This window comes from Anguilla rostrata, chromosome 2 (genome assembly GCF_018555375.3).
Source record: "Anguilla rostrata isolate EN2019 chromosome 2, ASM1855537v3, whole genome shotgun sequence".
Lineage (NCBI taxonomy): Eukaryota > Metazoa > Chordata > Actinopteri > Anguilliformes > Anguillidae > Anguilla > Anguilla rostrata.
This window is the reverse complement of record NC_057934.1, coordinates 9,806,315-9,821,858: the sequence shown is the minus strand read 5'-3', so window position 1 is coordinate 9,821,858 and position 15,544 is coordinate 9,806,315. Positions and strand designations below refer to the sequence as shown.

General features: G+C 49.6%; 1 protein-coding gene across 2 annotated transcripts in view; it reads left to right on the top strand.

Moving 5' to 3' along the window:
- Nucleotides 1-15,544, top strand: part of LOC135245637 (spectrin beta chain, non-erythrocytic 1-like) — an 84,329-nt gene that overhangs the window by 29,556 nt on the left and 39,229 nt on the right. Inside the window, exon 1 of one of the 2 annotated variants that reach the window (XM_064318815.1) lies at nucleotides 6,128-6,750. The exons of the other annotated variant lie outside the window; for it this stretch is intronic. Coding sequence (XP_064174885.1) covers nucleotides 6,561-6,750 — 190 coding nt within the window. The 5' untranslated portion in view covers nucleotides 6,128-6,560. Of the gene's footprint in view, nucleotides 1-6,127; nucleotides 6,751-15,544 lie in introns of those variants that run through there. 2 annotated transcript variants of the gene reach the window in all.

The following is a 15,544-nucleotide window of genomic DNA, read 5'->3' as shown; positions in this document are numbered from 1 at the left end:
GGAGGGCGTACCCCCATTATCTGTGGGGCTGTGGGTGTGTAGCTGCCGTTGGTGAGGCACACATTAGTGTCAGGCTCAGGGAAAGTGACAGACCGTGGGCTGAGAACAAGGCTAACAAGGCTAGCGCTTAGCCCTGCTCCGCTGGGGAGTTTCTACCTCGCTTTATACACAGCAGAGACCTGCACCAGTTCAATGGCCTCAGGTGGATGGTGCACCGGGAGAGCGCCACCTACCTGCCGCTTATGGTCAGTCAGATCAGGTTCTTGTTCTTTTAATTTCTTACCTGCTGGTGGGTTAATGGTTCTGTCTTCACCCCCCCTAGACTGGAGAAGCTGAAATGTAAAAAAATGAGGCGGTGATCTACGTGACCTTCACCGTACGGCTGTGCTTCCGTGGCACACTCTTCACCGGGTCCGGTTGGTGCTGGGAACCCGGACGGTCGGTCTCTGTCCGATCCACGGTGGCCGGTCAGCTGCTGAATAATAGATGAGCTGCAGGCTGTAACCGAAGTCGCGGTGCGTTCGGCAGGCTGGGGGGGTTCTGGGGGGGGGGGGGGGTGTAGCAGATTGTAGGGCAATGTGCTAGTGTTTCACCCAGGAAACCCAAGCACCTGAATTATTCACACGGCCGTTAAATATGCAGGGGGAGGCTGCTGGTTACATGCTAAAGAGATGCTGCACTGTACACGCCTTTCAAAGAGTTCAGCGCAGTGCAGTTTGTGAGTGATCTCATCAAAAAACATTTTCAGCATGCAGAAATGCCAAGTTACTCATGCATACAAAGCACTGTCTATGAGTCATTCATCAAAACCTACTAAAGCTAGGCCTGCCATTAAAAGTATTCATATAAAAATGAGGCTAAGTTACAACAAACAATATTGGCAATCTTTATTGGAAATAGGCCTGTTGGCTTTCTCGTGTTTCTATCCTCAACCATTTTTAAAGGATTACTGTCTGCTATGCAGGCTTATAAAATCTCGTTTTTAAATTGTCAAATAAAATCATTCATTCAGACAGTCTTAGCTTACACAAATTAAACAAGCTCTATTCAAAAGCAATGGTACCCAGTGTTTCCTAATAATTTCATGTAACTTGGCCCTTGACCATCTGAAGAGAAGGTGGTCATTGTTACCTTGTGGATTGATCACACCAGGTAATCCATCCCCCAGGATTGGGGAGGTCTGTCCATGCGTCATAAGCAGCAGGTGTCACCCAAGGCGGGAGAAATACTGACCACCAGAGCAGAAACAACGAGGTGGCCACGCCCACATCGCTAAAAATATACACGTCATGAATTTTACACGCAGGAGGCCCCCCCCCGCCTCTACCCTCGCTCTGTCTCTGTCATCCTTTCCCTCTCCGCATTCGGAGGGCAGGCGTGAGTTTACCGCCACCGTGGTGATTACATTCCGCCATCCTGGCGTCCCGCGGTGAGAGAGAACTCCATTAACATCCACTCAGACACATTCCTGCCCCCCCCCATCAAAACTCTACACGGACATTAATCAGCTGTTTTCCTGAAGGCACCCACCCAACACAAACATTAATCAGCTGCTTTCTGAAGGCACCCACCCACCAAGGGGGGGTCTTTGGTGGGTCTTCATTACTCATGTTCATCAACAGCAGAAAATCATGTGCTAACTTCATGAAAAGCCTGCTTTGTATGCCTGCGTGACTGCATTAATCAGTGCAGCAGAACTGTACGGTTTGCACATGCCCAGAAGGGATCCTGGCCACGTTCGCATGAAAATTGATATTCCTCTATGGTGAGTTTAGTTAGGGTAGAGCCTCCGCAGGTGATTACGAATCGCAGTGGGAGATGGAAGAGAACGCAAATCCGCCATTGTCAGAAGACGATGCTAATTCTAATGCACAGGAGGTGAATGGGGGTCGGGTCTCATTAGCGTACCATGTCGGCTAATTATAGCCTGCAGTACAGCAGCTTGATCCAATTGACAGATCGATGATTTGCATAAGAAGAGGAAGAGGGGCATTATGGGATATGCCCGCTCGATAGTCAAATGCTCCTGTGCTGTGTAGCTCACTGTGATTAAGGAATGTAGCTGCAGGGGCTGCTGGGTGGCATGGTAAAATGGTGGGGGAATGGAGATTTGGGCGGGGCTTAGCGCCAGTGTCTCTCATCGTCCCGCAGCCAATCAGACGAGGGCGGACTGAGTAAATGATGTATGAGGAAGTGCTCTGAGAGCACCTGAGCTCATTAAACAGTCGCCCGGTGTACCCGATAGGGAGGGAAACCTGACACCCATCAGCCTAATGCAGAGACTCGGCCTTCGTTGGGCTGCGAGTTCGGGCCCCGCAGGTACCGAGAGTGTCCGGTTTCTCCTTGCCTTAAATTACCTCCCTGAGTCGGCCGTAAGACCACTCACCACTTCTCAACACGAAGCGCTCATCTTAAGGGGCACTGAAATGCATTGCTGAAATGCCTTATTCTTAGAGGAATAACACAAGGAGATGTGTGATCTTTTTAAAGTCACGTTCAGAGCAGCGATGGGGTTCATTCCATTAGTCAATCAAGCAAATGAACTGGAAAAACACCCCATTATGTTCTATTGGGATTCTTCAAATAATTCATAGAATTTCAGTTGCTTTGCTGAATTCCATGAGTTGAAATGGAATTAACCCCAACCTGCTTCATAATGACATCACAAAAAGGTCTCAGACAGCCTCAGTCTGGAGATGTGTAGAGACGTGTTTCAGTTTATCAGCAGCAGCTCTGCTTAATGTAGTGTGTTACATCAGCTCTAGTACTCCTGTGGCTTCTCCTGAGCTACCTGTACAGGTGAGCTCTAGCACACCTGTAACTTCCCCTGAGCTGGCTACACAGGTGAGCTTTTGCACACCTGTAGCTTCCACTGAGCTAGCAGTACAGGTGAGCTTTAGCACACCAGTGGCTTCCCCTCAGCTACCGGTACAGGTGAATTTTAGCACACCTGTAGCTTCCCCTGAGCTACCTGTACAGGTGAAATTTGGCTGCACCTTTACCTGACCTGTCAGTCACATACAGTTGACTACTGGGAGCATAGACCAGAGAGGGCATGATTCTAATCCTCAAATCTTTCAAACTTTTTTCATTCCTTGGATTACAGGGGGTGCTGGGTGTGTATATTTGCAACAGAAGGGTGTGGTTTGCTGTGCCAGCGTTTGGCCTTCACATCGAGCTGAGCCGTGATGTTCCGAGCGCACGGGGGGGGGGCATTCCGCTACCCCACTGGGGAATGCCGTCTGATCCCAGATGAGCACGGAACACACCCATGGGTTGAATTCTTGGGTGGGGGTAGCCATTTCAGGAATCAGTGTCAGCTCTTAAGTATTTGATTAGCCTGGTAGTTTATTTGGCCTGAACTTTCTGATGAAGTCATGAGTCACAGCTGTAATTCACACAGGTGAATGACGGAGATGGAGAGGGGGTAGAGTTTGGGGTGGGGTGGGGAGGAGGTCATGGGGGGCAGGGGGAGGTGGAGGAGAAAGCAGATGTGCAGCATCTGTATTCTTGAATGGGCTTCAGATCTTCATCTCTCCGTGTGTCATCCTTGCCCTCGGCATCTGGATCACATCGCCAGCTGAGTCTGCCGCTCTGGATTGCCTACACTGTATGTGTGGTATCTACGGTATTGCAGAAGCTGAGTATATGGTGTGTGTTGTATCTATGGTATTGCCGAAGCTGAGTATCTGTTGTGTGGTATTTGTGGTATTGCTGAAGCCGAGTATCTGGTGTGAGTGGTATCTGTGGTAGACCTTTGTGTTGTGATGGCTGGAACAGCAGGGAGTCTCTTGGCCAGAGAAATACGACACAATGAGCACCCCAGGGCCTTAGGATCCTTCAGCCATGAGTTTTACACTAATTACACCTCATATTTCACCAGGGAGGTGTAACTGCCGGTCATGTAACGAGTGGGATTTATTAAACAAAAGACAGGAAATTGCATCGCACAATTAAAATGTGAACTGCCGGTATTCATGTCTTGCGGCAGGCGGCGGACCCTGGGGCCGGTTGCTCTCATCCGTGATTTATCGCGGTTTTGTTCTAGAATGTTCAGCATGTTTATGGCGAGCCGTGGGGGGGGCATCAAACCGTCCTGCACATTTTGTGACCGAGATTTGAATCCCCCTACTCCCTCCCTCCCTCCCTCCTTCAACTCTCTTTCCCTCCTGCTCTCCTTTTCTTTCACTCTCTCTCTGTCTCTCTCCTCCTCCACGTCCTTCCAGTGAAACAAACAAAAAATATCCAGAGGGGGGAGGCGCGTTTCCCTGGAGACAAGTCAGGCGCGTGGGGGCTGAGGCTTGTGATCAGCAGTCAGACTGCAGATGCACATGTGCTCAGGGTTCATACAGTTCAGTACAGTACCCCTCCCCCAGCCCACCCCAGCCCACCGCACAGTCCCCCCCCCCCCCCCACTCCGATCGGTTATTTATTTGGGCTGTTTCCCGGTCCCAGGAGCGACCTACAGGTCTTGTGGTGTAATGCGCGACCCACACGGAGTCGGTGAGAGGAGGACTAGCTGACGCGGGACCGAGGGTCGCTGTTAAAGCTGCTGGCCTCCTTTTCACAATGTGTTTGTGCTTATTCAGCTGTTTTCCCCTGTATCTCAGGAACCCTTTTCAGACTGTGTAAGTGTGTGTGTGTGTGTGTGTGTGTGGGTGTGTGTGTGTGGTTTATGTACGTGAAAACCCGAAGACTGCAGAGCTCAGAGGTGTTGGGGGTTTTTCTTGTGTGTAGGTGGCTCAGCACTGTACTCCATGTAGATATAGACCTGATATAGGAGACCTGATATAGGAGAGCTAGCCTTGTGGAAGTGTTGGAAGGTGATCTGTTTCATGCCCCCCCGCTAACACACACTATGGAGCGGGTAGAAGCTCTTTCATCAACGCTATCTCTCTCAGATGCTTAAAACCTACGACCGAGTCTCCCACTTCCAGTGCATGCACGCACTTTATGGCCGTGGTGTGGTGTTTTCATTACCACCCTCTGGTGATAACCGCAGTCCACCTGTCTCACGGTCTTTCTGTAAATTCAAGCCCACTAATCTCTCCGTTTTTCACATTTTAATCTTGCTTAGGGTTCACTCTCTGCCCTCTTTGTCACTTGTAATGAGTGATGTGTTTCCTCTACCATCCCCCCCCCCCCCCGACTCCCCACACACACACACACACACTCTCAGGGGAGAGTCTAAGTAGTGTGAGATATTTTCTGTGAAATTTCCTTTGGTGAAAAGAGTTATTATCACTGATCTATATCTTTGAATTAGATTTTTGCAACAAAAAAAACCTTGAATAATCAAAGACTAAGTGAAGAATTTAAGCCCCCATTCCCTCACAGAAAGATGCATTTGTGTGTTGCAGAAAACATCAGGAGATTTTGGTCCAATCTCAACTGTAATCCCACACATTTAAATAACACATCTCATTTTTTACCTCCCAGGCAATCTAAAAGGGCGCTGGCCCTTTAAGAGCAGATAGCGTTGTTGAGGTGTCCAGTCCATTCAGCTGGCTAACAGAGCTGAGACACGTTTGGATTAGCAGCAGGCTCCTGGAGGCAGTGCGTGGTTTAACACTGTTCTCCTCACTTTCTTTCCACTGAAATCCGAGAGCTATTCGGTCCTGGAGCTGCTCTCCAAGATGCTTCTAACTCTGCTTTGTCTGACAGATGAGCCGTTGCTTTTTTTGTGGGGCTTACACATTTTGGTCAGTGGAATTGTCGTGGGGTTTTTTTGGGGGGGGGGGGTCTTAGATTTTCAGGATGTTGCTTCAGAAAGGAATGTGGTCACATGATTCTTCCCAGGGCAGACTTTGCTTTTACCATTTGGGGTGGAGGTGGGGTGGGGGGAGTGGGGGGAGGGGGTGTGAATCATATCCATTTTAATGATCTGCAAAAACAGGAAACAAGGGGAAATCCTGGCCAGAATGTACCCCACCCGGCTTAGTAGACTTGGTACGTCCCAGTTCCTCCTCCCCTCTCCCTCATGGTAATGAGACGGTGACATCACCACTAAATACGTGAGTACTGACTGGCTGCTGGTTAAATTACAACCCCCTGCCCCCTCCTCCCCCGCCCTTCCCCCCTCCCCCTCCCTCTCTCTGAGGGTTTGAAAGGTGCGCTCGTTGTCCCCCTCATCCAGAGCACTTCTCCCTGAGTCTGCACTGTTCCTACCACCCTGTTTCAGGACGTCCTCTCTGACCCCCACCAGCTGCAGGAGGGGTGTGTGTGTGTGTGTGTGTGTGTGCATGTGCGCGCGTGTGTGTGTGGGGGGGTCTGGTCTGGGTTTGAATGAGCAGGGTGGCAGAGAGCGAAGGAACAGACAGAAGCATGCTGCACCGGAGTCTTCCTCAGACAGGGGGCTTGTGATCTAGGCAGGACAGAGAGCTGAACTCCTTCTCTCTCTCTGTCTCTCTCTCTCTCGGTGGAAACCTTAGTCTTCTTCTTATTTTTAGTTTACTCAGCTGGATATTGTTGTGGAAGGGGGCACTTTTCCTGTACCCCCCCCTGCTTTTGTTCGTCCCCGTTGTGTGGGATCCCGGCGCTGGTTTTTTTGGGATTTTGGGATGATGGAGTTGGAACATGTGTCCAGCGTGCCGGGGAGCCTCTCCCCTGGCCTGGACTCGGGGCGCCTCTCTCCCGGGCTGGATTCGGGGCGCCTGTCCCCTGGACTAGATCCCGGGCGCCTCCCCGGGTTCTCCTCTCAGGTCACCTTCAACTACAACCAGCTGGAGGGGCGCTTCAAGCAGCTGCAAGGTAGGGGCTCACCTGTGCTTCGGTTACCCGCGGCGACCTGCCCCCACGCGCAGCGTCTGTGCACCTGTGTGCTTCTGCATCTGGACCTCTGCGTGTGTCCGTGCGGCTGCGTGTGTTTGTACATCTGTGTGTGCTTGTGCATTTGTGTGTGTGTGTGTGTGTGTCTGTGTTTGTGCATTTGTGTGTTTGCGAGTGTGTGTGCAGCTGTGCATTTGTGCGTGTTTGAGTGTGTTTTCAAATTTGTGCATTTTGCTTTTTGACGGGTTCGGGAGGAGCGGGTTACTGGGTTAGGTCTCTCCTTCTCTGTTTTTTGTTTTTAATTGAGAAACAGCCCCCACCCACTCCCAAAAAGGGGGGTACTTCATGTCTGGGACAGGAGCCACTGGTTGGGGATGACAGGACTCTAAGGGCTTGGTTTAGATGGGTATTTGTGTTGTTTTTTGGGAGGGGGAGTTGTTGTGAAAGGCAAGTGGGGGAAGTGGTGCTTTCCGAAACGATGTTTGACTTCACCCCCGAGTCCCACATGTCACGCCTGGACCGGCCTCTGATTGGCTACTCACAGACAACAATAGCGGGGGAGACAGAGAGAGAGAGAGATGGGAGGGGTCTTTCTGCCCACTGTTAAATGTTGCATTTTCAAGGTGCAATTTATGGGAGGGGTGTGAGGGGGGGTGGGGGTTTTTGACATTGCTTTGTGTGTGCCTGTTACATTGTGAGAGCTTGCTATCCGAGCCTCCTCTCTGGTGTATTAATTATAAATAAGCAGTAGAGGGGACCTGTGAGCTCCTCCAGCTCACTCTTCTTCCCAGGTGTCTTTCTGCAAATGATACCCAGAATTCCTGGGGTGGCGGTGGCACAGGAAGTAAACACATTTTATTGTGTGTTCTCCCTCCATGTGGAATGTCCACTGAAAAAGTAAAATCCTTACTCTCCCAGAGTGCCTCTCTTTCTCTCTCACTCCCTTTCTCCCTCTTTCTCTTTCCCTCTCTCTCTCCCTCTCCCCCACTCCCTCTTTCTCTCTATCTCTCCCTCTCTCTCTCCCCCTCTCCCTCTTACTCTTTATCTCTCCCTCTCTCTCCCTCACTCTCCCTCACTCTCTCTTTCTCTCTCTCTCTCCCTCACTCTCCCCCATTCCCTCTTTCTCTCTCTATCTCTCTCTCACTTCCCCCATTCCGCTGTTATTTAATCCCTCCTGAATCTCTCACAGAACTCTCCAGAGCAGAAGGCGTCGAGCCCCACGTCCTAGCGTAACAGGACGTGTTTTCTGTGTGGAGTTTTGCGGTGGAGTTTATTTGTTTCAGCAGTGAAACACGTTCAGCTGTGAACTGGCGCAGGTGCCGAGCGGGGCTGCACAAACTCCTCTGTGTGATAAAAGCTCAGACTGTGACATCGGCGCAGACAGACTATAAACACCAGGAGACCATCCAAAGTCTCTGTCCCCTCAGTTGTTTATCAGTGAGCGAAGCACAAGACTCTTCGGTTCTGTGGGGTGGTGTCCAGGAATGACTGTGCAGCGTTTTTAAGGCATAAATGTTTTTCCAGTGGTCTGTGGTCTTCTGACTGCAAGGCTCAAATCCACCGATCTCAGTTCTGGATTTTAACACCTCGTTTTTTTTTTTGTTAAAGAAAAGACTGCCTTTGAATGCCACACACCGTGTCTGAAGATTGGCGTGAATGAGGCGGTTTAAGATTGATGGCAGGGAACAAAGCCTGCTAGCAGTGTCAGGCCTTTCTCCCATTCAGTACCTCACAGTGAACTCATTAGCATAGCGATGACAGAGAGGGGTTGCTAAAGATGCCCATTTAACGGCAGACTCCTGCAGTTGTACGCTTGTGTCTTTTCTGGATTATGACATGGGTTTAGTTTCTGTGCTTAATGTTTCCGCCTATTTTGGCTTTTTTTATTTCATTTGGAATGAGAAACACTCTTTTACGGTCGCAGGGAGAATGTACAGACGAGCCCACATCAGTCAGAGCAACTGTAAAACTATCGGCTGCAAAAGTAAAGGAGGAAGTCTGTCTGACATTCCACATAAAATTCCGCGCGAGAGCGGCCAGCTTCCCGACTTTCCGGGTTCCTGGTCCTGCAGCTGGGATTAATGGTGCGGTAGTCGGACCTGAGGCCAAGCCTCTGTGGCCAGTCAGAGGGAAACTGACGGCATATCCGTGAGTCGGCATTCTCCTTTAACACTGTAAGTGACATCACCGACGTGACTTCCTGTCTCTCCAAATGGCCACTTCCTCTGGGTTCTCGAGTGCCCACCCACTTTATCCACTTTTGTTTTTGTGGGAAATTAATTACCAGCTTCCAGCTTCCATGGCTGACTTCTGTGAGTTTCTAGGTCAAAATTCAGTGATTTTTCGAAAGTAATTGCTGCAGCACGCAGTGTGTGTCCGGGTAAACGGCGGTGAAAGCAGATTAAAAAGTGAGTCGTCCACGTTGACAAAATTTGAATGTAATGAGAGATTTTAAACTTACACAAGCAGGCGGTTCATACTGTCAAATAAGTGCCTGCCTGCCTATGGAGGACCGCAGTGTCTGCAGGTTTAACTCCAGTCCTGGAGGGCCGCAGTGTCTGCAGGTTTAACTCCAGTCCTGGAGGACCACAGTGTCTGCAGGTTTAACTCCAGTCCTGGAGGGCTGCAGTGTCTGCAGGTTTAACTCCAGTCCTGGAGGGCTGCAGTGTCTGCAGGTTTAACTCCAGTCCTGGAGGGCTGCAGTGTCTGCAGGTTTAACTCCAGTCCTGGAGGGCTGCAGTGTCTGCAGGTTTAACTCCAGTCCTGGAGGACCACAGTGTCTACAGGTTTAACTCCAGTCCTGGAGGGCCGCAGTGCCTGCAGGTTTAACTCCAGTCCTGGAGGGCCGCAGTGTCTGCAGGTTTAACTCCAGTCCTGGAGGGCTGCAGTGTCTGCAGGTTTAACTCCAGTCCTGGAGGACCACAGTGTCTACAGGTTTAACTCCAGTCCTGGAGGGCCGCAGTGCCTGCAGGTTTAACTCCAGTCCTGGAGGGCCGCAGTGTCTGCAGGTTTAACTCCAGTCCTGGAGGGCCGCAGTGTCTGCAGGTTTTTGTGGCTTCCTTTCGATCAGTAGCCAATTTAGGCCTTGGAAACAAAGTGTGTGAACACTTTACAAAGTCAGTGACTGAAACTGAACTGAGACGCACCGAAAACCAGCAGGCGCTGTGGCCCTGCAGAACCGGGGCTACGGTGTGGCCGTTTCTCTCTGTCCCGTCGGATGACATTATTCCTGATCCTGCGTTTTTAAAGCCGGGCTGACAGGGTGGGGACCCCGTTTTGAGAGGCTGGAACGTGGTGGTGAAATGTGGGCCCCTTCTGATGCGCCATAAATCCGCAGCGTGTCGACAGACTCCTGTGTCCTGAACCCCCTTTGAGAAGCGGGGAGTGCGGAGCGGGGAGAAAGCGGGGTTCTGCCTCTCTTTTTTTTGACATTTCGCACATGCTGCACCAGGAACACAGCGTTCGTGGAAAAAAATTGAGTGATGGTTTTTTTTTTTTCTTTTAGGAACCTTAAACTGGCGTTTCAGCACGTCTATGCCGGTGTTAGGTTCATTTTTCCTTTTCAGCGCAATTTTTTATGTTTTGTTATGAGGTACTGAAGGTTGTCTGACTGACTCTGGGTCCCTGAGGGTGCCCAGTCTTTTGCTAAAATATGTTCCGCATTACAGCTTGACACAAACTTGAGAACTGTGTTTGGCGTGATACAAATCCCTCAATAGCAGGAGTTTGCGCACATGTATGTAATTACGGTGTCTGATATACTACCTGCTCCCTGACCCCTGACCCTTGACCTCTGATGCTGTGGTGTTACCTGCAGCGAGCTGTACATATGAATGAAGAAAACACCTTGTTCGTAGTCCGAGGACCGGGCTGCAGTGAGAAGCAAATTAAATAACTTTATGAGCGGCTCTGTTAGTGACTTAGTAAACTGCGACTCAGTATAACAGAATCGGGCCTTGAGGATGTAATGGTCTCGTTCTAAATGGTAAATGGTAAATGGACTGCATTTATATAGCGCTTTTATCCAAAGCGCTTTACAATTGATGCCTCTCATTCGCCAGAGCAGTTAGGGGTTAGGTGTCTTGCTCAAGGACACTTTGACATGCCCAGGGCGGGGTTTGAACCGGCAACCCTCCGACTGCCAGACAATCGGTCTTACCTCCGGAGCTATGTCGCCCCTATGTCGTTCTGGGCCAGGAAAGGGTACATGTGTCACTGGGGTACAGGTGACCTTCCTCTGTGTGTAGTTACAACCACAGAGTGTGCAAGAGAAAGAGAAAAAGAAAGAGAAAGAGACAGAGAGAAAGAGAGAGAGAGAAAAAGAGAGAGAAAGAGGCAGAGGGAAGCAGAGCAGACAGGCTCTAACGCTGGCTCGTGCTCGTGTTTGGAATGTGGCGGTTCTGGCGGACGTGCGGAACTCGCTGATGCGTGTGACTTTCCGGATCTGAACCCGGGCCGGAGCACAAAGCGGGCCCCTCACGCCGAGCCCGGACAGACGGGCGGACAGACGGGCGGACAGACGAGCGACTCCAGACTGAAGTGGCGCTTTTGTGCCGAGGCAGCTGCCAAGTCCCCCCCACCCCCCAAGGCTTGGCTCAATGGCTGTCTGTTCCACCACCACTGGCAAGGCTGGCAAAGAACCAGCGGAACTAAGAGGGAGACGGAGTGGGGAGAGAAAGAGCAGAGCGAGGAAGAGCAGGGGCGTGGCTTCATCTTTACAATGTTTTCATTTCAATTATTTTCATTTTCCCAGTGTTGCCCCCCCCCCCCTCCCCATCCTGCCTCTGCTGGGAGATATAAAGCTGGGGTGCAGTGTGTGTTAGCGGGGTCGCGGGGTCTGTGCTCATAAAGCTGTTCTGAAGGAGAGGGGAAGTGCCACAGCATGAAGAGGAAGAGGGCTCCTCGCCTGGTGACACATTTTTGGGGTGCCGTTGTTAGCATTTATTAGTGCCAGATGGGTTGAGTGGGTTGGGGGGGGTGTTTTTGGAGCGGATGCTTCTGGATGGGGAGGAAAGGGCTGGGGGCTGTGAACCCCACTGAAAGATGAGCCAAGAGCAGGGGGTCACCCTTAACACTTTGGGGTCACCGTGGCAACACTGTGCCTTTACAGATGCTTTCAGACTTATTCCACACCAATCTCAGACTTACCCCAGACTTATCCCAAGTCTGTCCAGTCCTGTCTGATTGATTTGAGATATTGAGACATTTACTGATGTCAAAGTCAACTTCATTTGAAGGTCAGTATTACCAACTTAGTTCTCAAAATAATTTACAATGAAACAATGAATATATGAAATAAAATAGTATGCAGTCACACATATAGCTAACACAAATATAAATCTCTGAAATGCTCTCCTAAACTGGGTCTGTCTGATGACATACTACTAAAAATAATATCATTATTTTTAATAGTGGAAGTTATTTTAGAAATACTTTTCTTTGAAATAGTTCCAAGCACTCCTAAAAGTTTTTTTTATTATGGTTGTTAACGCTGAACACCCAAAGACTATTTCGTCTGTAATTTTATAGCAGCTTCAGGGGCATTTAGCGTTTGAGCCAGCTGCAGCAGTTCACGTCAAAAAATACAAGTCAGCTGGTGATGATCTGGCTGCCATTTTGAGCCATAAAAGATGCTGTCATACGCATAGCGGAGAGATTACAGATGTCAGAAATGGCGGAGTGCACGCGGACGCTCTGGAAGACGAGGCTCGGGTGTGTCCTCAGCAGTTCTGCCCTCCCTGAGATGTTCCCTGTCAGCAGATTAGCCCGCCCTGTGAGATTACTTCTCTGTGTAGCAGAAGAACCACGCTCACTTAATCACTGTCACTTTCAGAGCTGAGCCTCCCCCCCGCCCACCCCCTCCTAAAATCTGACACACTTCAGATTTGACATTCAGTTTTTGTTCTGTACGGTGAATTCGGCTGGACCCGCAAACGGACCCGTTCTGGGATCTGTGTGCGCTAAGACCTGTCATTGATTGTACTGACCCCCTTGTTGCTCGCTTGAATAAGTGGCTTTACATTAGAATGAGCTGGGAGAAGCTGGGATTCAGGAAACATTAAGAGCGTATCGCATATATTTATAAAGCAATTACATAACTGCAGTCTTAAACACATTGACATGACGTGACATTAAGCTAAATTCTAACAGAGCAGTTATATAAATGTTTATGTACGGTGTGTTATGATGGGAAAGGATGTGAAATAGTAAGGCGAGCCCTATTTTCTATATGAGAAAGTCTGATGTGAAGGTGGATCAGCTGAAAAGGGGACAAGCTGCTTAATTTAAAGGTCATTTGGAAGATCAAAGGCATGGAGGTTCTTTCTCTTTGTAGAACAACTTCAGAAATGGACAGAGAGAGAGAGAGGCGTATAGTCGTATTTGAGAACCACTCTATTTCAGACACTGTGAATTAAAAAAAATGTGGGGGTCCTGCTAACAGCCAAAATCATGTCCTTCTCAGAGGTGCATCTTTTCCAGTTTTTGAAAAAATTGTTGCATTCCATCATATTTGGTGTTGCCTTCTCACACCATCACATAAATATTCCCAAAGCGTATATATATAAAATTAACATTAACAGGAATGAATCATCATAACTGTCATTAGATTTCTCGGTGCTACACAGTGCAGCTGGTTCTGGGGTCTCACAGCTTGGTGATTTCGGTTCGCTACGGTGCAAATCCCAAATCTCTCTGTCAGACTTCCTTCCCATGAGGCTCCTGCAGCAGAAATCCATCAGCATTCCTGGCCCGGCCCACAGACCCGGAGCCCAGAACTGCTCTGGAGTTGCGCTGGCGGTTCTGGCGCGGGGTTGGGGATGTGAAAGCTCCGTTGGCGGTCTAGCCGCCAAACTTTGGGTTGGAGCCGTGTGACAAACGAGCCGTGACCGACAGGAAACTGTGACCATCTACACGTGTAAATTATACGCACAAGTTCCGCAAAAGAGAAAAGAAAAAAACTAAAGTGCAAACTCTGAATTTCTCATTCCTACAATGTAGCCTGGAGTTTGCATTTAGCTGTAAGGGATTTTAGGTATGTTAATTTCCCTATGACCACAGATGTGTTTTAGCAACGTGACCTCCATTTTGAATGCCAATTCACTTGTTTTAAAGGCTCTTGCCAGCTAGTGAAAATTTACAGAAAGCTCTAGACTGACAGGTACCCAATAAGGGCTTAGAATTCTTCATGGTGAGTCTCCCTGTCACTCAGAAGTGCCCTATCACAGAACGCTCTGGTGTGTTCTGCCGGTGGGTGTGGCTTATCGGCTGAGATGGGAACCCCACCCCCACCCCCCAGTTTCAGAAGCACCACACCCCTTCCCATCCCTTTATTAAACACAGATGTGTGGTATCATGAGCCTGTCTGTCCCTTGACTTTCAGACCCATAGCCCACTCCCTGAGGGGCCAGCCTTCTCGCCAAAAAAAGTGAGGACCCTTTCACTCTTGGCACGTACAAGGTGTCGAAGCGTCTTCTGAGAAAGGGCCTGGGGAAGGGGAAGGGGGGAGGTTGGGGCACAGAGGGGCGGGGTGTTCAGTTCTGCTGGGATGGTTTGGATCAGGACTGTTTAGTCTGAGCTGGCTGAGAACACTGCAGACGATGATGCCTCATTGTTGGCATTCAGATGCTCAAAATCACAGCCATGTTTTCATGTTTCCTTCCATCCCCGGTTGCTGGGCTCCTGAGACCCGTAACTTTTATTGGCCGCCTCGGCGCTATACTCGCGCAGTCGCCTCACGTTTTGCCTGATTAAAAATACAGATTCCCGCAGTCCACTTTAAAGCCTCTGGCCTGAAAGGTAGAAAGCGTTGTAACTGCAGCAGGGGAGATGATTTTAAATTATCTTCAAATACTGTGTGTCCAGCATTGGGGGAGCCGTGTTAACAACCCCGTACGGACATAAGCACATATCATACATGATGTATGATCTGCTTCCTCTTCAGCAGGAAACAGAATGATATCAATAAATTATATTCTGCAGGGTTGAATATATATATAATTGGAACTGTTTTCCCCATTTTGTAGCTACTAATACTTATTTCCAATTTGAATATTGATCTGAGTGACCAATTAAGGATCTTTTGGTCAAAGATTTAATTCTTCCAGTATTCAGCATTCAGATATGTGTGCCTCACCTCAGATATGTGGTTCTGCCCTGAGAGACCGGCACACGTCTAGAGAAACACGCTTCTACTGGCGTGTGGAGAAACACGGTGCTGTGGCCCTCTAATCTACGCTACGTTACAGGCATTTAGCAGACGCTCTTATCCAGAGGCATTGATTTTCCGTGTCTCCATTCTAAGCACATTTTCTTCGTTGTCTGTTCCCGCAGATTAAAATCGGGCTGCTAACCTGGGTATTATTCTCTCAGGGGCCCTGTTATACCCCATTACCCTCACAGACCTTCTTTGTTGCGAATTCTCTTTCTTGAAGGTTGATGTTGAGATTTAGGCCTGTTTAAAAAGCCAATCAAACCCATTTTTGCCCATTCCCTGGTTTGTCCAATAATCCCCCCCCCCCCCGCAAAAACTAAAATGAATGGGGGCTTTCAGACCATCCCCGGGAGCATTTGAAGGGTTGTCAGGTCCTTGGGCTTCGTCCCGTTTGTTTGTCCGTTCGTGGCGGGACAGGAAGTGGGGAGATGAATAATTTATTGTGGAAACGCGACGGCTCGCGCGGGATGATGGCGGAGGAGCGGGAGGAAGCCGCGGGGCGGAACGGATGTTGGATACGCCGCGGACGGCCGCACCCTTCCTGCTCAGCACTCTACTGCCCCT